The sequence below is a fragment of the Capra hircus genome, chromosome 6 (assembly GCF_001704415.2).
Source record: "Capra hircus breed San Clemente chromosome 6, ASM170441v1, whole genome shotgun sequence".
In the NCBI taxonomy this organism is placed as follows: domain Eukaryota; kingdom Metazoa; phylum Chordata; class Mammalia; order Artiodactyla; family Bovidae; genus Capra; species Capra hircus.
In genome coordinates, this window is record NC_030813.1 from 91,058,201 (window position 1) to 91,083,125 (window position 24,925).

Below are 24,925 nucleotides of genomic sequence, written 5' to 3' on the forward strand. Positions count from 1 at the left end.
TCTTGTCTATCACAGAGGAAATGCTTCTCTTGATAAATATACTTTGGTTCTTAGGCTAAATGCTCTCTGTAATTTTTCTAAGAATTTTTATTATTTATTTATTTATTTTTAATCTCTAGCCCTGCCTTGAGATTTCCTAAACTCAGTGCCCAATTTAGAGAGGATATGCCCAGAAGGGATAATCCCCACGGAGGGGAGGGTACATTTAACTGCCTGAGGTCCCCACCTGTAGTTCCTCAAAGATGCAAATTGCCCGACGGAGGAAACAGAACACCCACACCAGCCTGAGCTGCACCTTCAGGCTACCTAGGAGGTAAAAGCCCACCAAGAGAAAATAAGATCTGTTTTATTCTCAAAAGCAAAAGCACAGAGGCAGAGCCTGAAGGAGGCTCTAGTTTACCATTTCAATGGAAGTCAAGATTATGGACTAGAGCCAAACTAAGTCACTTTTGTAATTTCTTATAGATTTTCCTAGGCTTGTTTCCAGTCAGTTCCCCAGCAGGGATTAGCTGTAAAGCTTATTTAGAAAACAAAAGGCTTGTGCTGAGAGGACTGCCTGAGCACTTCCCACCCACACTGGGCCTGGGGAGAGGGGTCTCCCAAGAAAGAGTGAAAGTGGGGGCAGCCTGGCTGGGAAAGAAGGCGGCGGGGCGGTGTGGGGGGGTGGCAGCACGTGGACCCAGGTCCCTAAGGACACTGGAAATGGTTTTCTACAGTCACCTATGACAGTTCACATCTGAGCACTGGCAGTGCCCTTTAGAGCTGGAAGAGGGTGAATAAGGACCTGTAATATAGCAGAGAACTATGTTCAACAACTTGTAATTATCTATAATGAAAAGAATCTGAAAAAGAATATATATATATATAACTGAATCATTTCGCTGTACATCTGAAACACAACATTGTAAATTAACTATACTTCAATAATAATAATAACATAAAGGGCTTCTCTGGTGACTCAAAGGTTAAAGAATATGCCTGTCAATGTAAGAGACACAGGTTCAATTCCTAGTCCAGGAAGATTTCACATGCCTTCAGTTCAGTTCAGTTGTTCAGTCATGTCCAGCTCTTTGGGACCCCATGGACTGCAGCACGCCAGGCTTCCCTGGCCATCACCAACTCCCGGAGCTTGCTCAAACTCATATCCATTAAGTTGGTGATGTGATCCAACCATCTCACCCTCTGTCGTGCCCTTCTCCTTCTGCCTTTAATCCTTCCCAGCATCAGGGTGTTTTCCAATGACTCAGTTCTCCTCATCAGGTGGCCAAAGAATTGAAGTTTCAGCTTTAGCATCAGTCCTTCTGATAAATATTCAGGACTGATTTCCTTTAGGATTGACTGGTTTGATCTCCTTGCAGTCCAAGGGACTCTCAAGAGTCTCCTCCAACACCACAGTTCAAAAGCAACAATTCTTAGGTGCTCAGCTTTCTTTATAGTTCAACTCTTACATCCATACACGACTATTGGAAAAACCATAGCTTTGACTAGACAGACCTTCATTGGCAAAGTAATGTCTCTGCTTTTTAATATGCTGTCTAGGTAGGTCATAGCTTTTCTTCCAAGGAGCAGACACCTTTTAATTTCATGGCTGCAGTCACCATCTGCAGTGATTCTGGAGCCCCCAAAAATAGTCTCTCACTGTTTCCATTGTTTCCGCATCTATTTGCCATGAAGTGATGGGACCAGATGCCATGATCTTAGTTTTCTAAGATTATGCCTTGGAACAACTAAATCCCTGAGCCACAACTACTGAGCCCACGTGCTGCAACTACTGAAGCCCGTGTGTCCTAGGGCCCGTGCTCTGCACCAAGGGAAGCCACTGTAATAAGAAGCCGGTGCACGGCAACTATGAGTAGCCCCCGCTTGCCACAACTAGAGAAAGCCCACACAGCAGCGAAGATCCAGCACAGCCAAAACTAAATAAATAAAATTATTAAAAAGAAATAAAAGTGTTGGTAGAGAGTAAACAAGCTGTGGGAAAGGGCTATGAAGGAGGAATGAGTGTAAGGGCTTCTCAGTACCTAGACCACTGGATATCAGAAAGCCTTCCTAGCCTTGAAACCAGTGGATTATTGTAAGAACAGCTATAACTTATTGAGCACAGGAAGAGTGCTTAGCATAATGAGTGCTTGCTATATGCCGGGTCCTGTTTAAGATTCTTCACATATGCATGCATACATATTGATATATAACATAATACACACATCTTACTCATTTAATCCTCAAGTAGTCATATCAGGTTGGCTCTATTATTCTATTTTATAGTTGAGGAAATAGTCTCAGAGAGGGTATATACGTAGCAAGATATCATTCACAGGTGAGTCCTTTGGAAACTCTACTAAGATTCTACTAACTCTTAGACTTCAGCTAGTCTAATACACCTGAATATTGAGGCAGTATTGAATATTCTTGCATAGTGTCATAGACTCTGTAGCCCCAGTGGATTTGAATCCCAAGCTGTGCTTCTTTCTGGCTGTGTGACTTCGGCCAAAAAACCACAAAGTGGCATGATAACAGTAGGTACGCTACTAACCATCTAAGAGTAGTTATGAGGATTGTTTTAGCTAATACCTGCAAAGTCCTTAGAACAATGCCTGGAACACCGTACATGTACAATAAAAGTTAGCCACTACTAAGGGTCCACGTTAGATCACAAATAGCAAATCAGAGTGCAAAGGACTATCCTGATAGCAGCGAGAACTGAAAGCTAACAACCTTAATAACAAAAGGGAAATGTAAAAGCATAAATAACCAACTATAAACATAGAAATGTGTTTGATGGGAGAAGAGCATAATAAAAAAATATGTGGGCATGACACATGGTCCTTCAGTCCTGCATATTCATAACCAGGTGAGGGAGAAGGAATGAACTTGAGATAATATCTATAAAATTTCAAATAATAATCAAATTGATGAATGAGGATACCATTCACCTTTCTTCTATTGGTTAGCTTTATTAAAATCCTGAAGAAAAAGTAAACGTGTCAGTTACTCAGTCATTTCCAACTCTGCAACCCCATGGACCGTAGCCCACCAGGCTCCTCTGTCCATGGAATTCTTCAGGCAAGAATACTGGAGTGGGTTGCCATTCCCTTCTCCAGGCAACTTCCACACCCAGGGATCAAACTCAGCTCTTCTGCATTGCAGATAGATTCTTTACCTACCATCTGAGCCACCTATTGGATAGCTTTATTAGAATCCTAGGATTTAACATATCAATGCAGAAAAACGTTGATTGACCATAGTCGTGCCAAATGTAAATTTTATAATATTAAAATAAATTTGTATCATTCAAATTTTATGACATTTATTCAGAGCAGAATTGGATTTAATAAAAGTAGAATCTATTATTCAATTTTAAAGATTGAATCTTGAGAATGAAGATGTAAACATAATCCCATCCCAATGGAATGAATTAGCTAATTTGATTTTCTTAGTTGTTATTCTTAATATCTGCTTTTGGGCCAATTTATATAGATACTTATTTCATAGGAAATTCAAAGGCATATGCAACAAACAGACCCTCTATGATAGACTATGTGGGGTGGGAATTTACAAAATCAGTTAGGACAGTGCTGAGTGCTGGAGTGTCTACTCCCTGCTGGGGACAGGTGTTGTCTGAAAGGAAGCAGCCTCAATGTCAAACCAGGCACCGTGAGGGTGGTTCTAAGGAAGACTGGCAGGCCTCTCTCTTGCCATGTCTCTGACTCTGATAAGGGACCTTGCATTTTGTTCTGCCAGACCCCAAGCACCAAGTCTGGTAAATGATTCTTCAGTGCTGGGAGTAAACGGGGTCAATCTGCATCAATAGTTCAAGAGCTGGAAGACAGGATCAATACACTCTCCTCATAAACCAGATTATAAAGACTGGCGTCACTGTCACTCTGGGCGTTTATTTTCCTGTGGTTAGCTCCTAGCAGATAGAACTCAGCTTGAGTCAGGCTCAGCTGGAGATCTGATTCATAGCCAGCGATGGGTCCACAGCCACCGAGGGGAAACGGTGCCTCCTAGAGGCCACCATGTTTGTGGCAGAAGTAATTTGTGAGAGACCTACAGAGGCACTCTTGCCTGGAAAATCCCACGGGCGGAGGAACCTGGTAGGCAGCAGTCCATGAGAAGAATTGGACACGACTGAGCGACTTCACTTTCACTTTTCACTTTCATGCATTGGAGAAGGAAATGGCAGCCCACTCCAGTGTTCTTGCCTGGAGAATCCCAGGGACGGGGGAGCCTGGTGGGCTGCCGTCTCTGGGGTCGCACAGAGTCGGACACGACTGAAGCGACTTAGCAGCAGCAGCAAAGAGGTACGTCGTGGGGACACAATGATGACATTATGGTCCTGCTGACCTCACTGCACTGGGATCTTCTTCAAGTATAAAATCTGAAAGTTTGTGGCTAATTTTTACTTCAAAAGTATACTTTCTCCCCCTACAAAATCATCTATCAGAAACATTGCTAACCTGTTAATCATGATTCCTTTCAATTCCATCAACTCACCTTCAACTGCAACTTGGTGCTAAAGTCAGAATATTTGTGTCCCCCTAACAGATAGGGCCTTTGAGAAGTGATGAGATCATAGTACCCTCAAACTGGAGGCCTAAGAAACCTCCCTTGTCAGGTCTGCCTTGGGAGGACACAGCAAAGAGACCAACGTTTATGAACCAGGAAGTGGATCCTCACCAGACATGAAATCTGCTAGTGCCTTGGTCTTGGGCTCCAGTCTTCAGAACTGGGAGAAATAAATTTCTCCAGTCTACGGTATTCTATTACAGTGGCTCAAATGGAGTAAGACCCTTGGGTAATAACAAACCAGCTCTAATGATGCTTGGCTTCAATTTTATTAGAGGACATAAGATAAAGTTGGCTACTTCAGTGTAACGTGGGAAAAAAGCTTACTGAACGTACCACCACATACCAGGTACTAAGCACTAAACTATTACTGAACACTAACGATAACTTATAACTTATTTAAAAGCCAAAGTGTAGGCTGTTTGGACTATTTCTTAAGTTGGTAGATGACTCAATATGAGAAACCAAGAGAGCAGCCTCTTCTTGCCTACATAAGTTCTGGCAAGATCACAGCTTTGTTTCAGACTGGAAACTGGGAAACACTGTTACAGGGTGGACCTCTCTGTAACCCACTGGTGAGAGTTCCCCTTCTCACAATGTATCTATTTCTCCAAAGAGAGAAAGCTTACTTAGGGGAAGTAGCCTGGTTAAGCTATGGCAGTGGTCAGAAGCAGTCAGTGACACGCCCCCAGGGAGAGATGTGGAAAACCAGGAAAGGGCACAACCTCTCCTTTCTGAAAAATCTCAGCTCAAATCCCAGTAGTTGAGGTCTGTGACCTCTGCAAGTTACTTAACCTCTCTCCTTCAACAGTTAGTTTCCTTTTGCATAAAGGAGATGAATGTAAGGAGGTTGGGACCTTTAGGAGACAATATATATAAATGGCTTAGCACAAGAACTTGCTGGTAGTAACTACTAGTACTACTGGAGTGGCCTATCCCTTCTCCAGGGGATCTTCCTGATCCAGGAATCGAACTGGGGTCTCCTGCACTGCAGGCAGATTCTTTACCAAATGGGCTATCAGGGAAGCCCAGTAACTGCTGTTGTTAGGAACTAATACCAACTCCCACTACACTCAGGTAAAACCTAACAGCCTAAAGGGTCTTCACAACAGGATGCAGCAAATCGTCTGTCTTCCCACCCCCCGCCCCCTCCCACTACACTGTAAGCCAAGATAAAAGAGAACGTAGGCAATGATAATGAGGGGGTTGAGTTGTGAGGTTACACTGAATATGGGCTGGGGTCCAGGCAATGGCCAAAGCCACTTGCAAGCTTGGCAGCCGACAGGCAGTGAGTCTGCAGAGAAAGCAGGAGAATGGAACAGACTCGCTGAAAAAAGCACAGACGAGACTATGACTACAAAGCCTGACACAGATAGAAACACATACATTTCCACCACACACACACTACCTGCCTGTCACTCTTCGGTTCTCATGAGGCCAGCCTGGACTTTCTAAAGACTTCTTTGAAGATTTCCCTCTATCCTTAACAAGAGACCCTTCTTGAGCTGAGTTCCTTTGCAAGATTCAGGATGGACTCCAGACTCTCAGGGAACTTCTTCACAACCTTAAGTGATGCAATCTCAATATAACAGGAATAGAAGCACCATCATGGCTGAGGAGGAAAGTGAACCAGAGAGAGGACGGAGGATTTGGAGACAGAGATGTACGTATGAACCTCAGTGTCTATGTGTTTTAAATCTTGTAATTTTCACAGACCTAGAGGTCTCTGACAGTTAATGAACTGTCATTTAAAAATGTTGAGGCAAAAAGGAAAGCATCTGAGTCAGTTCTAATGAGGTGGATGAACCTAGAGTCTATTATACAGAGTGAAGTAAGTCAGAAAGAGAAAGATAAATATTGTATAGTAACGCATATATATGGAATCTAGAAAGACGGTACCAAATAATCTATTTGCAGGGCAGCAATGGAGAAACAGACATAGAGAACAGATTTATGGACACGGGGGAGAGGGGAAGAGAGGGAGAGATATATGGAGAGAGTAACATGGAAACTTACCTCACCAGATGTAAAATAGATAGCCAGTGGGAAATTGCTGTATGAATCAGGGAACTCAAACAGGGGCTCTGTATCAACCTAGAGGGGTGAGATGGGGAGGGAGGTCCAAGAGGGAGGGGACATACGTATACCTATGGCTGATTCATGCTGATGTTTGTCAGAAAATGACAATATTCTGTAAAGCAATTATCCTTCAATTAAAAAATAAATAAATTTTAAAAAAATGTTGAGGAAGAGGCAAGCTACTGAATGAGTAGAGGACCTCCATTTTACCCCAGTGGGACTGTTACTGATTCTTACACCTTTTCAGAAAAGGTATTCATTCACTCTTTTATTTATATCTTAAGCATTTCATGAGAGAAATTACACATTCTAGGAGTATTTGACAATGTGAGGATTTAAGAAGGTCACAAGCATATACCTCAGAAATGTCCTGGTCCTAAGACACTCTTTAATTGGCTAGCGAGGGAAGGAGGAAGGGGGAGCTATCTAAACCTGGGAAGACTTCGGCATCTTTTCCCAAGACAAACTCATAAATGTTAAGAATGAAATTTATTCCTGGAATTCTACCACTGTTCTCTACCACCGTTCTCTTTTTATCCCTGCATTGTCCTTTTTACCTCTGCCTTGCCCTTCTGAAATTGCCCCTTGATACCGGACCCTCCTCCTGCTTACTCTGAAACCCACTTAGGTCTCCCCTTCTCAGATAGTACCTAATGGTCCTCTCTTCAATTAAAATGTTCATTCTTACAAAGCATGGCTTTCATTTAGCTCCTGAGGTATACGACAGAATTAATTCATACTAACCTACGAAGGGCAGTTAAGCGTGATGATGACGTACTTTTTCCACCGATATTTGCATTTTAAAAGAAGATGTTTGTGGATCCAAAAGGCTAAGTCCTTCATGGCGTACTTTTATGCATTACAAACAACTGTTGGGAAGATATTTTTTCATCCAAGGGCCTTTCCTGGACCTTTTAAATCACACTGTCTACCCCCACCAGAACATGTTTCACAAAGATGAACATTTTTATCTGTTTTAATCATTGCTGAATCTCCGATGCCTACAGCAGGACATGGCATACTCATTGCTCAATTAATGTTTGTGGAATGAATGCCAGGATTTAAATCTAAGTCAGTCTGACTTCAAACTGTAATGTTCTTTCTACTGTATGAAGCTCTCTTTCTTATAATTAATCTCTTCACCTGCATGCTAAGGCGTTTCAGATATGTCTGACTTGTTGTGACCCCATGGACCCCACTAGGCTCTTCTGTCCATGGGATTCTCCAGGCAAGAATACTGGAGTGGGCTGCCATTTCCTTCTTCAGTCTCTTCACCTACCTTACAGTAAAAGAGAAAAGAAGTAAAGAAAGAATGGAAGAGAGGGAGGAAAAGAGATGGTACCAAGATGGATAAAATGAAATAGGCTCAGGGATTAGCTGCAAATTGCGACCTCTGGGGTCTCTCCTCCAAAGCAGACTAACTTTTGTCTGGAGCTCCTGATGTTTCCTTCTGAAAATGTTTCTACTTAATATCTTTTCTAATCTTGCTATTATTTGTGATTATTTGGGGGGGGGGAAATGCATGTTTGTTTAAAGAAAAATGTATCCAGTAGAAATTATGGAGCAGTTGAAAGAAAAACACATGACCCATATCCTTCCATCAGAATACAAACACTCTGAATTCATATCCTACATTTCTTTCTAGGTTTCTTCCTATGCATACATTTAAAATATTTACTCAATTTTATTTGCTTATTTTATCTTTTTTTTTTTTTTTGGCCATGTCATACAGCTTGCAGGATCAGCTTACTGCTGCTGCTGCTAAGTCACTTCAGTTGTGTCCGACTCTGTGCGACCCCATAGACGGCAGCCCACCAGGCTCCTCCATCCGAGATTCTCCAGGCAAGAACACTGGAGTGGGTTGCCATTTCCTTCTCCAATGCATGAAAGTGAAAAGTGAAAGTGAAGTCACTCAGTCATGTCTGACTCTTAGCGACCCCATGGATTGCAGCCTACCAGGCTCCTCCATCCATGGGATTTTCCAGGCAAGAGTACTGGAGTGGGGTGCCATTGCCTTCTTCGGCAGGATCAGCTTGCTGGATCTTAATTCCCTGACCAGGGATCGAACCTGTGCCCCATGAAGTGGAAGTGTAGAATGCCAACCACTGGGCCACAAGGGAATTCCCCATATATTTTAAACTTAGCTGTTAATTTCCCTGGTAGCTCAGATGGTAAAGAATCGGCCTGTAACGAGGGAGACCCAAGTTTGATCCCTGGGTTGGGAAGATCCCCTGGAGAAGGAAATGGCAACACACTCCAGTATTCTTGCCTAGAGTATTCCATGGACAGAGGAGCCTGGTGGGCTAGAGTCCAAGCAGTCACAAAAAGTTGGACACAACTGAGCGACTAACACTCTCAGTTTTCATATACAATTTTGTGTATCCTGATTTATCATTTTTCTACCATCATATTTTATTTCTGTCATGTACTGATATTACTCTCCTCCATGATATTCAGTGTAAAATTCTAAGTTAAATGAACTGAGGTTTTCTGCTGCCAGTTGGTATTAAAATTTCATGTTCTTTCATACTGATTCTGTGACAAGGGAATTTTAAAATTCCAATTCTTATTGTTGGCAGGAGACAAAAGAGTTTTACAATTCTCTCTTTCTGTTAAATATTTTAAAAACTACAAAGAATCAATAAAACATGTGGTTGTATTTATTTATAATGCTGAGCAAATACACTTATTCTCTAACCATTCTTCCCTCCCAAGTTTTTCCAGATTATGATTCCTGGAAGAATAGCCATTGCCCCAAAAGAGAACAATTGCCTGGGACTACACAAAAAGGAACATGCCCAAATATAAAGAAATTAAGTCAGGTTTTTATTTATTGAACATACACATAATGTTATCTTCATCTAGTGAATAGAACCATTCCACAAGAATTATATAGATTAATGTAGAGTTTTATATATTAAAATACTATAGAGGTAGTTTTAGTCATATAGCTGAGAAGATTTAAGAGACTGCTGCTGCTGCTAAGTCACTTCAGTTGTGTCCAACTCTGTGCGACCCCATAGACAGCAGCCCACCAGGCTCCCCTGTCCCTGGGATTCTCCGGGCAAGAACACTGGAGTGGGTTGCCATTTCCTTCTCCAATGCATGAAAGTGAAAAGTGAAAGTGAAGTCGCTCAGTCATGTCTGACTCTGAGCGACCCCATGGACTGCAGCCTACCAGGCTCCTCCGTCCATGGGATTAAAGAGACTACAGAATGTTTAAAACCAGCAAAAGGAAACTATAGTGTAGGAACCAGACTAAGGGTTGTAGACCTGTTCTGTTATTTACCAGCTATGTGACCACAAGTGATCAAAAAAACAAACAAATTTCTGTTCCCATAGGTTGCAGAGGAATATTTTAAAGTATCAACCATGTTATAGGTTCCTTGGTAGATGTTTTACAAAGACCATTTAATTTAATCCTTATGACTCTGTGCTTCTAATGCAGGGGCTCTGGTTTGATCTCTGGCCAGGGAACTAAGAACTAAGATTCCACATACCCCTCGGTGCTGCCAAAATTTAAAAACAAAAAAGAAAAGTTAATTCTTATAAATTATGCTATTGGGTTGGCAAGTTGTAGTAAGCTTTTATTCTCCCCTCTTTACTAAGAGAACCCCAATTTTCCTGGGGAAACAAATATGCTTATACCAAAAAATATATATATATATATATATATAATAATGCATTTCCCAGGCTCTCTTGGGATCCAATTAAGCTTGGATGCAGTTAAGGTGGAGAATCCCAGAGACGGGGGAGCCTGGTGGGCTGCCATCTGTGGGGTCACACAGAGTTGGACACGACTGAAGTGACTTAGCAGCAGCAGCAGCAGTTCTTAAGGGGCTTCCCTGGTGGCACTAGTGGTAAAGAACCCATCTACCAATTCAGGAGAAGCAAGACATATGTTTGATCCCTGGCTTGGGAAGATCCCCTGGAGAAGGGCACTGCAACCCACTCCAGTATTCTTGTCTAGGAAATCCTATGGACAGAGAGGCCTAGTGGGCTACAGTCCACAGTATTGCAAAGAGTCGGACATGACTGAACCAACTTCACACGCACAAGGACGCAGTTCTTAGCAAAATAGGTAGAGGCTGAAAGATGGAGCTTCCAGGAAAGGCTTTATGCAAACAGCAGACTGTGTGTGCTCAGTCGTGTCCAACTCATTTCCTCCTCAGGGGATCTTCCCAACCCAGAGATCAAACCCATATCTCCTGCATCTCCTGCATTGGCAGGAGGATTCTTTACCATTAGTGCCACCTGGGAAGCCCCTAAACAACAGACTGGCAACTACTATTGATTCAGGTAACAATTATCAACGGATCCTAAAAAAGAAGGGTGAAAGTTTGAGGAGAAACAGGATATCTAGCAATATTAAAGCACATTCCTCAAATGATATACATTAATATCAAAGGGAAAAATCATTAAATGTATAGTAGAGAGGCAGACAACACCTTAAACAAAGGATCAAAATTAATATTACTAATAGCGGGGCAATGTATGTTATGTATCTCCTGAGATGATGCACTGTGAGAAGAAGAGCATATCTGGGATATTCCTAGCAAAGATGCCAAAGATGCACCATCCAAACTTAATCAGGATGATCCAACAAACTCCAGTTGAGCAGCGTGCTGCAGAGTAACTGATCTAACCTGTACTCTTCCAAATATCAAATCACAAAAGACAAAGACAGAGAACCATTCCAGATTAAAGGTGACTATAGACAGATAACATCTAAATGCAATGTGTGATCCTGGTTTGGATATCGGGCCAGAAAGGAAAATAATTGGGACTCCTGGCAAAATTTGAATAAGGTCTGTAGATTAGATAACTGCATTGATATCAGTGTTAATTTCCTGGATTTGATCACTGCACTGTGTTATTTAAGAAAACATTTTTTTAGGAATTAGGAATTAGGTACTAAAATAAAGGGACATCATGCTTAAAAATTCTTTCCCAGATGGTTTAGAGGGAAATGCATAATTTAGAGAGAAAAAAATGATAAAGTAATTGTGATTAAAATGTTAGCATTCAAGGAATCTGGGTGAAAATATTTAGGAATTCTTTGTATAATTTTTGTAACCTTTTCTCAATTCTAAAATTAATTCAGAATAAAAATTACATGAGTAAAAAAGTAGAGGATGGACAGATAACTTGTCCATAGATAACTTTTGATCTTGACCTTTCTCCTTCTTTCTTCCCAGATAAGGATACAACCACAACCAGCTTTTAACAAAAAAGACAACGCTTCGAGCCAAGCATGGCTTAGCAGAAAGGTACCATCTTAGATCCCAGACAATTTGTTTTAAGGCATTCTTTGTTTTTCTTTTGCAATGCAGTAGGTAATCAAAACCAAGACACCAAAGTTAAGTCTAATTTGCCCAAGACTACACAATTCCAAAGAGGTAGGACCCATTTCTGTTTAGGCTTGCAAACAAAACATTCCTTTCTACTTTATACCATGCTGAAGCCCAGGCTTCCTCTCTGTGAAAATACAAATAAGAATTTCAGCATTCCAGAAGGAACGTATAGTGGGAAAGAAGCTATAGCAGGGCCTGGCAGAGAGGACAGACACTCAAATGTTTGCTGAATCAGTAGCTCAGGAAACCAAGCACATCTGTTTTCAGTATTCTGCTATACTGAGCTATTTTTAAGTACTGAAGAAAAAAAAAAAAAAAACACTGTATTTATGTGGGTGTAATACTCTAGCTGCAGATATTAGTCAGCAGTTTCATTCAGTTTCTCGGATCTCTTTCTCTACTCTCTCCCCTTTCTCTTCCGTGACTGTTCTCTCCTTCACAGAAGCCCCACTAACCCCCTCTAAGCCCCTTCCTTATCAATCAGCTCTTGCAATTCCATCTCCCACCCCAACCCACCCTCAAAAAGGGAGGGGCTGAGTATGAATTAAGAGGAGAAAAGTTCTATAAATAAAGGGGCTCATTCTGCCAGGGAGGTCAGGAGTTAACCCACAAGGACCATCTTTCCTAAATTTGGCAAGGAAAAATAAAAAACAAGGAGCCCAAGTCTCTGGCCAGAGCCGAGTAGCTACCTACAGACCAAGATTCCAAAAGCCCCAAACAGAAAAGTGAAAGGTACAGAAAGGTGCTGCATTCAGGCCTAACCAGCCCATCAGGTATGCAAGATACAGCAGAACACAGAACCACTCATTCTGTTAAAATGAAATGGGTTAAATTTGTAGTTTCATTGATATGTTTTCAATGGTTATGAATTTTGTTTTTAAAAAAACAAAGATCTTGGTATTTACTATACCATGAAAGAAGTACCCAAATACAAGTACAGTCATTTTGCTTCCCAGGTGCCAGTAGTGTAAAGAACCCACCTGCCAATGCAGGAGATATAAGAGACTGCAGCTCGATCCTTGAGTTGAGAAGATCCCCCATGGAGGATACCCACTCCAGTATTCTTGCCTGGAGAATCCCATGGACAGAGGAGCCGGGTGGGCTACAGTCCATGAGGTCACTAAGAGTTGGACACAGCTGAAGCTACCTAGTATGCACACACAGAAACTTGTACCACATCTAGACAGCAGCACCTGCACAAGAAGACTGGTTGCTATTTAGGACTCATCATGCATATACCTGGGAGAGAGGGGGCAGTTTAAGGACTTGGGTCTGGGTCATCTTGGGTCTCACCAACTATGGCCCTGCCCTGGAAAGGCCATGTGTGTATTGGGGTATTAGAGGTAGGGAGAGGGTTCATGCATGCATGCATGCATGCAAAGTTGACTCTTTTCGACCCTATGGTCTGTAGCCCACCAGGCCCCTCTACCCATGGGATTCTCCAAGAAGAATACTGGAGTGGGTTGCCATGCCCTCCTCCAGGGGATCTTCCCAACCCAGGGACTGAACCCGCATCTCTTACATCTCCTGCATTGGCAGGTGGGTTCTTTACCACTAGCGCCTCCTGGAAAGCCCAAGGAGAAGGCAGTGGGAGAATAAGCTGGAGCTCTTCTATTTCTTTATATTACCCATTAGTGTGGTATTTGAGATCCTGGGCAAGACAGCATCAGGAACAGTCGAACCAGAGAGAAGGCTTCTGTCCTCGGCCTCTCTGTGCTCATAATCTTCTATCTTCTATTCCTATGCGCATAGACTCTTGAGCTGCTGGCAGACAATTACATCCACAGCCAACTCCCTCTTCTTTCTTCAAACTGTATGCCAGTTCTGGACCCTCCATCTGATATCTGCAACTTATTGAGCTTCCCCCAATTATTCATGTAGTATGTTGGTTGCTTATAGTCAACATCATTAAAGAACTGGAACTGGGGAGAGAGGAGACCTTGGAGATCTGGGCTGGCTTTGAAATGCTCTGGTCCAAATCAGTTACCACCCTGCTGGCCCTGGAGGCCCAATCTACTTTCCCCTGATCTTGTACTCACCTGACCACAGACTCAGGCAGATGAGACAGTCAGCTGCAACTGCCTGGTCATGGATTGCTAATGAACATGGCAATGACTTCACAAGAAGTTACCTTAAACTTCCAGGAAGTCTTAGCATCATCCAGTAATTCGAACTTCAAAAGACTCAGTTTAGCTGTGGAATGGGGCAGTAAAATCTTCAACCCTATTCTGGCTATGCAGGACTTGCCTGTTTAGCTAGCTGCAGGGAGTTGGGGAACACAGTGGGTGTGGAGAGATGACAGTCAAATTCTCTACAGGAGATAAGAGTGCCTGGGCCTCGAGCTGATAAATTTATCCCTCAATAAACACTCTTATAGGACTTCCCCAGTGATCCAGCGGTTAAGAATCCCCCTGCCAAGGCAAGGGACATGGGTTTGATCCCTGGTCCAGGAAGATCCCACATGCTGTGGAGCAACTAGGCCTGCGTGACACAACTACCCAGCTCACATACTTAGAGCCCGAGGGCCACAACTACTGAGCCTGCGTTCTAGAGCCTGTGCTCCAAAACAACAGAAGCCACCGCAATGAGAAGCCCACACACCACAACTAAAGTAGCTCTCCACTTGCAGCAATGACGACACAGCACAGCCAAAAATACATTAATTAACTTAAAAATTTCAGTCTTACAAAAAGTCCTTTGGAACTGAAAATGGGATTTCCTAATTTAAGTGCTTTATTAAATAAGCACTTCTCTTATGTCTTCTGAAGAATGGAAACATACCTGGACTGTACTCTTGTAAAAAGTGGGTATAGCTATAGCTTTGCTTGCAGATATAAATACAAAGCAATGTGAAATTACTTTTATTAAGTAATGCAACATGATCTTTTGAACATTTTGTAGAGCAACAGTACTTATGCTAGCTAGTGCTAGTGGCACTGCAGAAAAAAAAAAAAAAAACTGGCAAGCAGTCAAGTCCATCAGGGATGTAGCAAGCATCTATTGTTTTTCCTATCCTGATAAATTTTCTGCTGGCACAGTAGTCCAGCTTCCCTTTGAAGAAAGTCCCTATTTCCCTGTTCTTACGCCATATGCCCATTGCTTATTTTAGAGGTGGGCAGGTAAACCAAGGCTAGTCAGAGCATCTCACACACTGGACTACAGGAACTCGCCCAATACAAAGGTACATGCCCCGGTGAGGTCCAGTGAGTAATAAGAGGACTTTTGCTGGGATTCGAAGGAGAGAGGTAAGGAGCCTTCCTCTATAAACTCGGTCCTTGGAGGTTACAGGACTGCAGGAACTGACAGCAAACTTGTCCTTGCATGGAGTCAGAGAAGGAAACCAACAGAAAGAGCAGAGTCCAGATAAAATCCAGATCCTCGAGAGATTATCTGGATGTTCCCCAGAGCAAGCCATGTCTGAAGTAACAGACTTTTCTGTAACATGAGCCAACAGTTTGAAGTGAGTACTGTTATAGGGTAATATCTTTAAATGTTCAGTTGTTAAGAAATTGATGATATGCACCAAAGATACCTAGGTCTCCACTCTGACCTTTACTGAGTATTTACTCTGTTTCATGCACTAAAGTACTAAGCACATTAAAGCTATTATGTAATAAAATTCTAACAACAACCACATGAGGAGGATATTATTATCCTTCTCAAAACAGGTAGAGCAGGAATTTGCATCCTGGACTCTAGAGCATGTGAAACTACTTGACTATTCAGGTCCTTGCCTTGGTCATGTTTCACATCTCTTAAGAGAGGTGGCTATCCAACATTTTAGCCTCTTTTCTTCCAAATAACACAGGAAGTATAAACAAATGAAATCCATCAAATGGAGCAGGATGGGGCCCAAGAACCCTCTGTCTTGCACCCCTCTCTTCCAAGGAATTCCTAGGGCTTCAAAAAGTATTTTAAAAGCATTTCACAGAACACAATAAGAAAGGATAAAGAATACTTCTTGTATGGAACAATTTCCAAGAATTATTAAACAGGAAAATGTAAGGTGCAGAACAGTTTATACAATCTGCTACATTGATTTGTGTTATTAACAGAGAGTACATATACATATATGTGTATCTGGAAGGATAAACAAGAATTGTCTATATTTGCCTGGGTGGCCAAGGAATTGTAGGGAAACTTTTTGCTAAGTACACTTTTGTCACTTATATTTTAACCATGTGAATGTATTACCTGTCTTAAAGAAGGAGGAGGAGACCACCATGATGACAATAATTGCATTAGTGTAATGAATTTCAAGCCAAAGTGAGCTTGCCACTGGGAGGTTGAAATGGTTCTCCCAATGGGCTGCTATCTGATCCTCAAAATTTAACCCCTTTCTTTGACATTTATCTTTACATATGACTAAGTGTTAATTACGAAATTGATTGCTGAAAGCAAACAAAATATTCAGAAACTAAATTTAGTTAATCAAATTTTTGGAGGAAAATTTTCTCAGACTCTGCTGAGGAAGTGTGGATGCCATGCAACATAGCACTGCAGAATTTCTGCTTCCATGCACACAAGCTGAACTGGGAATTTCCTCATTTGAGGAGTTCATTCATCCCTTAAAGAGCTACTAAGTGCTGATCATGTGTCATATACTGTGCTAAAGCACTGAAGACAGAACCTGAAAGTGTTAGTCGCTCAGTCGTGTCTTGACTCTTCGTGACCCCATGGATGTACCCTGCCAGGTTCCTCTGTCCCTGGAATTCTCCAGGCAAGAATACTGGAGTGGGTTGCCATTCCCTTCTCCAGGGGATCTTCTCAACCCCAGGGTCAAACCCGGGTCTCTTACATTGCAGGCAGATTCCTTACCATCTGAGCCACCAGGAAGAGCTACTGAAGGAAGAGCAATTTACAAAAGGGAGCATTTAAAATCCCTACCTTTATGGGTTTACATTCAGGTGACAGTGGAGAAATATACTATAAACAAAATAAAGATGTAAAATAAATACTATATTCCATTAATCCTATGATGAACATTTCTTCCCATTTTATGAAACCTAAAATTGGCATGCATTTTTTGATAGGTGGCATCTTACAGTCAAAGCTATGGTTTTTTTTCCAATAGTCAGGTATGGATGTGAGAGTTGGTCCATAAAGAAGGTTGAGCACCAAAGAACTGATGCTTTTGAACTGTGGTGCTGGAGAAGATTCTTGAGAGTCCCTTGGACTGCAAGGAGATCAAACCAGTCAATCCTAAAGGAAATCAACCCTGAATAATCATTGGAAGGACTGTAGCTGAAGCTGAAGCTCCTGATGTGAAGAGCTGACTCACTGGAAAAGACCCTGATGCTGGGAAAGATTGAACGCAAAGTAGGAGGAGGTGGGATGAGATGGTTAGATAGCATCACTGACTCTATAGACATGAATTTGGGCAAACTCTGGGAGACAGTGGAGGACAGAGGAGCTTGGCATGCCATAAACCATGAGGTCAAAAAGAATTGTTACATGACTTAGCAAATGAATAACAATAACAGTCTTTTTTTTTCTTTCTCTGAGGTACACTTGATGGCATCTTAGATCTGATGAAATACGGAAAAATTATATATATATATATATGGAAGAATAAAGTAAGACTGATAAGGACTACAGAGGACCACAAGCAGAGCAGAGGAAGAAGGAGTATGGGGAGATGGCAACTTACAGTCAGGAGAGACCCAAGTAACATTTACGTGTACGTCCATGTACAGTTGTGTCTGACTCTATGCGACCCCATAGACTTAAGTCTGCCAGCCTCCTCTGTCCATGGAATTCTCCAGGCAAGAATAATGGAGGGGTTGCCATTCCCTTCTCCAAGGGATCTTCCCTACCTAGGGATCGAACCCAGGTCTCCTGCATTACAGGTAGATTCTTTACCATCTGAGCCACCAGGGAAGCCCAAGTAACATCTGAGCAGACTTAAATAAGGTGAAGGGAGTGAGGCATTTCTCTATGTAGGTAGAGGAGCAGGCATCCAAAACACAGCAAAGACAAGCACAAAGGCCATGAGGGGAAATCAAGTTTCAGAAACCTAAGGAAGCCAGTGTTGCTGGAGTGGAGGGAATAAAGCAGGAAGTGAGTGGGGTCAGGGAGACAACAGAGAGGCCAGATTCCACAGGGACTTGTAGACCACCTCTCTACTTAGTGCAGGATCATTGTCTTGAGTCTAGAGAGGTCAGACAGGGTAGTACATAAGAGCACAGGCTTTGGAGTCAGATTGCCAATTTACGTTCCAGCTCTGCCACTTTCTACCTATATGACATCAGGCAAGTTACTCTCTGTCCCTGTTTTGTCACGGGAAAAATGAGGCTAATAAGATTATTCAGTTCATAAGGTTGTTGGGAGAATTAAGCAATTTATTTCTTGTGAAGTCCTTTGAATAGTCTGGCAAAGAAACAGCACAAGTGTATTTGATACTGTTATTATTGGTTGGTTCTGAATGTCAATTACTGCTTCATCATTTTCAATTTATTTTGCTGTGTGTTGTTTGGTTAATGAATAAAACTTAATGCAAAATTTTATCAACAATATTTTTGAACCCTGACTTTTCCAGTAACTAGTCTTTAAAAACCTGTATGTGACTGATACATTTTAGACACAAATTATCACCTCCACTCATCCTCCAAAGCAGGTATGCACAAAACTCCACTGCATTACCACCACCCTCAACCAATCTTGTGCAGTGATATTTCATTGTTATTGTTGAGTTTGCTATAGAAAATAAAAAAGGATTAGGAAAGTGGGCCACTGAAGAGAGCCACTCAGCTAGGGGATTGGAAGCAAGTAAATCTAAAAATGAATTTCAAATCAATGAGTTTTGTTAGTTGTTCTGTTCTCAGAAAAATCACTTTTATTTACCCAAGTTAACATTTTGAAAACGGAAAGTCACTCAGTCGTGTCTGACTCTTTGCAACACCACAGACTATACAGTCCATGGAATTCTCCATGCCAGACCACTGGGGTGAGTAGTCTTTCCCTTCTCCAGGGGATCTTTCCAATCCAGGGATCAAACCCAGGTCTTCTGCATTGCAGGCAGATTCTTTACCAGTTGAGCCATGAATTATATGTATTTTAATGATTCGCATTCTTCCATTGAATATTTAGATTTATAAAAGTGAGAAGTATAACGGCATAAGTCGGGCAGTCACAATTTTTTCATGTTTTCTTTTCCTTTATTTAAGAAATGGTTCTTGAGCGTCTGCTATACTCACGGAAATTTAAAACAAAGCAGGGCATTTTGGAAAGGTTGGTGCCTTAAAATGATTCTGCTAAAATGTGAAGGCGCTGCTTTTTATCACCAAATAATACATGTAATAAACATCCATGAGCCCCACTCCATCTCAGAGCTTTACCCCTAGAGGTGAGGAGAGGCTCAGGGAGGGGTGACACTTAAGGACTAGATGAAGTTCTTTGCAGATATTACTTGGTAATAAAAATGCTGAGCATTTATTGGTTACTTTTTTTAGGCTGCAAGGAAATGCCCTGGTGGAAAATGTCTAAAGCAAACTGTCAAGTGTCCAGTTTTAAAACAGAGGACAATGCTTAGTGTACAATATTTTTGGCAGTATAATCCCCACTGTTCTCCAACTCACAGAAGCTTAAAACCTTGGCACTAGCAAAGGAAACTGCACCATAGCCTTTGTGATATGTGTTATCTGCAAACCCACCTTACAGATGAAAAAAAGGACCTTCCTCCTCATCATTATATTCATATACCCTTTAATGCTTTCTTCATGTATCTATCAATATCACCTTTTATGTGACAATGCTAAGCCACAAAGATATAAAAATGAATAACACATTCTGCCATTAACAGTCTGGCTCAATAGGCATTTATTGAGAGCTTCCCACATATCAACAACTGCAAAGGAATAGCATATACACATGTATCTAGATTTCAGGGAGAGCTTTCTGAAGATACCAAAGTTAAATTTTAAGGAACTAGCAGGAGTTTCCTTGATGAAGTGGAGGGAGGGGAAGGACTTATCCAGGCATGTATCCAGAGTATGTGTGGGAGGCAGGAGCTGAAAAAACAGGCAAGAGCCAGAACATAACAGGCCTATACATCAAGCTAAGGAGTTTGGATTTTATTTTGGGGTGAATGGGCGACAACCGGAGGATTTTCAGACGAGGACTAACATGGACAGATGTTTTGTCATTGTCAGGCTCACCCAAGGGTGGACTTGGGTGACTGGAAGGAACCCAAGGCTTAAATGCTGACAAACTAGTTAGGAAGCTATTGCCCGTAATCTTGGTGAAAAATGATGAGAACATAAACCACGTCAGAGGCAGACAGCATGGAGAGCAGAGACCTATTTGAAAAATAGTCTATAAATAGGCATGACAGGATTTGACTACTGGACATGCGGGGGTGAAATCCAGAGTTTCAGATTCCTCCCAGCCTCCTCCTTCCAGCTTAGGCAATTATTTGGCTAGTGGTACTGATGAGTGCAGCAGGGCACATGAACGAAGCATACTGATTTTTTTTTTTTTAAAGGAAGGTTGGGGAGTCTGAGACCTGTGGGGCATCCAAGGGGAGTGGTGTATGAATCAGTTATAACTAGACTCTGCGCTTTCACGTTCAAGACATTGACAAGACTACTCCATAAGCATGTGTATCTGGCACTCTCATTTCAAAAGAAACAAGGCATACCGATTTGAAAAACGAATATTTTTCATGCTAACCCCCCCCACACACACGCTGAAAATCTAAGAGTTTAGCATTAATAACAAAACATCATGTTCCCTGCTGCCAAAATGACACTGCAGATCAACGTATTTAATCTAGTAAGCCAAACGCAGGGTTGGATTGGTTTCCTCTTCACACCCCTAGAAAATAGCGGTGTACCTGGTGTTTAGATTCAGGAATTCCTTTTAGCAGGTTGGAAGAGCAAAAGCTGAGAAATGCGCCCTCCCGTGGCAATGGAATGAGGGGGCTCAAGTACCCTTTTTTTCACCAAACAAAGCCCTGTAAAGAAATGCAATTTGTGGGGATGAGAAGGCCACAAAGCTCGTACTGCTATACCGCAAAACCAGATGAACCCTCCCAGAGGCCGGGACCCCTTACCTGTCACGTCGGCCGAAGGAAAATTTCTCTTTCTACTCAACAAAACACAACCCCAGACTTGACAGCTTGCAGTAAGTCCCGCCCGGCAACAATTAAACACCTTGCAAGCCAAAATGCGTACACAATCCGTAAGGTCCCCTGCCGGCAGGGCCGGGCTCGCACCACGTGGGTCGTTGGGGCCAGCAGGAGGCACCAGCCGAAGGCGGGAGTGGGAGGCGTGTTCTTACGGGGGAGGGCGGAGCCTTCACAGTGGGCGGGGCTTAGGAGGACCTGGGCTACCAGCCGCCTCTCGCCTACTATCCTCGTTTGCCTTCGCCCTTCGAGCCGCCACGTAATGCCACGTCGCCGCGCATGCGCATCTCAACTGGTGGCGGACGCTGTTTCCGGGCTTAGGGGGCTGGAGCGGCCGCCGAGTAGGCTGTGGCGGTGGCGGCCGGGGAGTGCAAAGTGCAGGCTTGGGGGTCAGGCCCTGCGGAGGACAGGGGAAGTTATCTCTTCTCCCCCGAAAAGGCCGGTAGAGCCCGTGGCTGAGCGGCAAGATGAATTTCCTCCGCGGGGTTATGGGGGGTCAGAGTGCCGGACCCCAGCACACAGAAGCCGAGACGGTGAGAGGAGCGGCGGGTCCGGGACTTGGGAAGGGTCCGGGCGGAAACCGGGACGGAGGACATAGGGGCCCGGAGGTCACCCCCCTGCGCGTCACCGTGGGCCGGGAGTCTACATGCCGCCTCCCCTTTTGCCCCCGTGCCTCTTTTCCTCTCCTGAAACCCGCAAGTTATTCCCTCACACCCGCAGCACAACCCCCAGCGCGGCGGTTTGGCCCTGCTGACAGCAGCCGCGCCCCGAAGCTCCACAGGCCGCTTGGTGGTGGTCAGCGGTGGTACCGCCGGGAAAGGCATCAATCCTGGGCAGAAGTGGCCTGACCTGCCTCCCACGCCCTTCGGGGCCGCGGGCCTGTCCCTCCCTTTTCGCCAGTGTCTTCATTGGCGGTGATTAACCTAAAGCCCACCTCCCTCGCAGTCTGGAATGGGGCTTTGAGGAAGACTGCAGGAAGGTTTAAAAGCAGCAGTTGACCAGAGCAAGTGGCTAAGAATAATACGATAGTTTGGGTCACAAAGCCACCTGCCCCTGCCCATTCAACTGGAGGCAGGTCGTTCTTTCAGGTGTCATTAGTTCGGACCCCGTTTTTCAGCCTCGCCCACTATTTGGGAAATACTCGCTTGGACGTTGTGGGGATCTTTCGCGCTCAAAATGCTTTGGGAACACGCGTCCTTTCCATTCTCCCCATTCAGAAGTCTGAACTCGTGGTAACAGGATTTGCAGCGTCACTTTAAAAAAACTGTTAGCTACTCAACACAATTTTTGATAAGTTGGTTCGATTTTAGGTTTAGGACAAATCTCGAAGTTTGGTTAGTGTCTGTTAGGAATAAGTGTATGACTTTTTTTTTTTTTTAACTTGGTTTGAGAGTAATTTTAGGTCTACAAAAAAGTGACAAAGTATGGCATTGTAAAAGTAAACTGTGGTTAGTATTCGTAGACACTACTGGATTGTCTGTGAATGTTGATCCTATGTTCTGTGTTACTAGGATCCTAAAGTTTCAATAATAGCTTTCATTTGCCAGGTTCTTACCTTGTGCTGGGTTCTGTGTTCTTTGTAGTTTACATTCTCATTTTCCTTAGCTCCCCAACCACCTTGTAGGATAGGTGATAGTATCCTCACTTTACAAGTGAACACTTGAGGCTTAGAGAGGTGAAGTCACTTGACCTAAGTCACACTAGTAGTAATGGAGCCAGGATTCAACCAAAGCTTGCCTTACATCAAAGCCTAGACTTTATTGCTGATGTCTGTATTTTAATACATATCTGGGAATTTTGGGAATTTATGTAATTATTAAAATTAATGTCATCTGAGTTAGAACTGTTTAAAGCAGAAGCTGAAAGCTGGTGAATCTGCTTTCCTTCATTTGAAAATCAGGAGATTTCACACACGGTCATGTGCACACACACATGCGCGCACACATACACATGCTCTCTTCAGGTTACCATAGTCACAGCCCACCTCTTCAGCTTTTGTTCATGTATTTTATCTATCAGATATTTTTGTTTGAGGCACTAGGTTTTAAAGTGTGGTTTATTAGAACTTGATTTGAATCCTTGCCTTCCACCTCTCATTAGATTGAACAGGCAAGAGATGACTAATACCCTACGAGTAAAATCAGAAAAATGCCTACTCTGATGGGTGTAATGAGGATTAAGTGAAATAAAAAATGGAAAGAAACTAGCACTTAGTATGTGTTCAATAAAAGCTAAGTTTTTATTACCTTTTTTTTTTTTTTTCTTTCTTTTTTGGCTGTGCCATGCAACATGTGTGATCTTAGTTCCCAGGCCAGAGACTAAACCTGTACCCCCTGCCTTGGGAGCTTGAGGTCTTAACCCCTGAACTGCCAGGGAAGTCCCTTATTACATGTTTTCAGGAAAAGAATACTTTCTTTTTTGTTGTTGTTATAGTCTTGTCACAATGTCCTCTCCAGAAAAGATGGTGTACGACTAATTGAGTATAGGATATTAAAGCAGAAAGGCCCTTTGCGCATCATCCAGGTGGAACCGCATTATTTTACAAGTTAGGAGACTGAAGCACAGAACATTGAAGCCACTTGCACAGTAATGCAGGGCTGAGACTAGAGCACTTTGATCTTGTCATAGTGAATGGAACAACACAGCTTTTATATCATGATTTCAAAGTGAGACTGGAATCGCTTGTGTATCACGTGTATATAAACTGAAAGGGAAGTGGGGGGCCCTTGTTCTTGCCTAACCTTGAACGTGTATATTCAAAATTGGAAAACCAATGTCTTCTGATGAGAATTAATAGTTTACCCTGAGTTACTATTACACTGTTTACTCAGTATGAATAAAATTTATTTCACCATCTCGTTCCATCAGGAAGAGTAATTGGTATACAGCCTCATAAGCCACCAATTTAGGAGTATTTGTAGAGCATTGGTAGACTGTTGGTATAATATTAGATCTTTTAATTGGTGATTTGATGTGACCTGGATATTCTAGTTGCCAGAGCTTAGAATTTCTAACTTCTGCTTTATCAGTATTTTGTAGTTTTGTCCATTTCTGCAAAATTACATTATTTCCATTGTGGTTTCCCTTCTTTCTTGCTTCCTCATCTTTTCCAGTGGAAAGCCTCTTTTCATTGTCCTAAGTTCTACCTCTCCTTCAAATCCATCATGGATCCCTTCCCTAATTTGCACCCCTTATTTTTCCATCCAGTTAACTGCAGATAATATTTCTCCTCTGATTATCTTCAGATTAGCTAGATTGTGCATTTGTTAGACTTTCTACCCTTTATATCTGCCCCATCTCTTCTAGATTCTTAAGCATCTTTGGTGCAGTGTTCATATATATTTTAAACTGTTTTTCCATAGTAGTACTCAATATTTGTTAAATTATTTATTACAGTATAATGAAAGAAATCACAGATCTATAATCATATCAACTGCAAATTACTAGGTGTTAAAACAATACTTTTTAAAGACTGTAGAAGTCAAAGTTCTGAAATGATTGAAATTAATTATGTCAAACTTTTTACTTCAGGGATTTTTCAGATTCGCTGTGCTTTGACTGCTTTCCTGCTTTTCCTTAATTCAAATTTCTTCTAAATATTTGAGTTGTATTATTGATTGTATGTTACCTAGCTTTTCATACTCAGTTAACAGTAACTTTGGACTGGTATTAAGATGTTCTCTCGAAACAAAGTAGTAAATATTTGTGTTTATATCATATGATGGTCAATAATTCTATAAAGTTTGAAATATTTTAAGTCTGGAGTTTCATTCACATTAAACCTTTCATATTTCAAATA

The 24,925-nt window shown here is 42.3% G+C and overlaps 1 protein-coding gene across 4 annotated transcripts in view; it reads left to right on the forward strand.

Moving 5' to 3' along the window:
• Positions 21,377-24,925, forward strand: part of USO1 (USO1 vesicle transport factor) — an 80,597-nt gene continuing 77,048 nt past the window's right edge. For 2 of the 4 annotated variants that reach the window (XM_018049591.1, XM_018049590.1), the window contains exon 1: positions 21,382-21,659. In XM_018049591.1, coding sequence (XP_017905080.1) covers positions 21,594-21,659 — 66 coding nt within the window. In that variant the 5' untranslated portion in view covers positions 21,382-21,593. Of the gene's footprint in view, positions 21,660-24,925 lie in introns of all 4 variants that reach the window. The other 2 variants (XM_018049592.1, XM_018049589.1) reach the window with 2 other exon arrangements.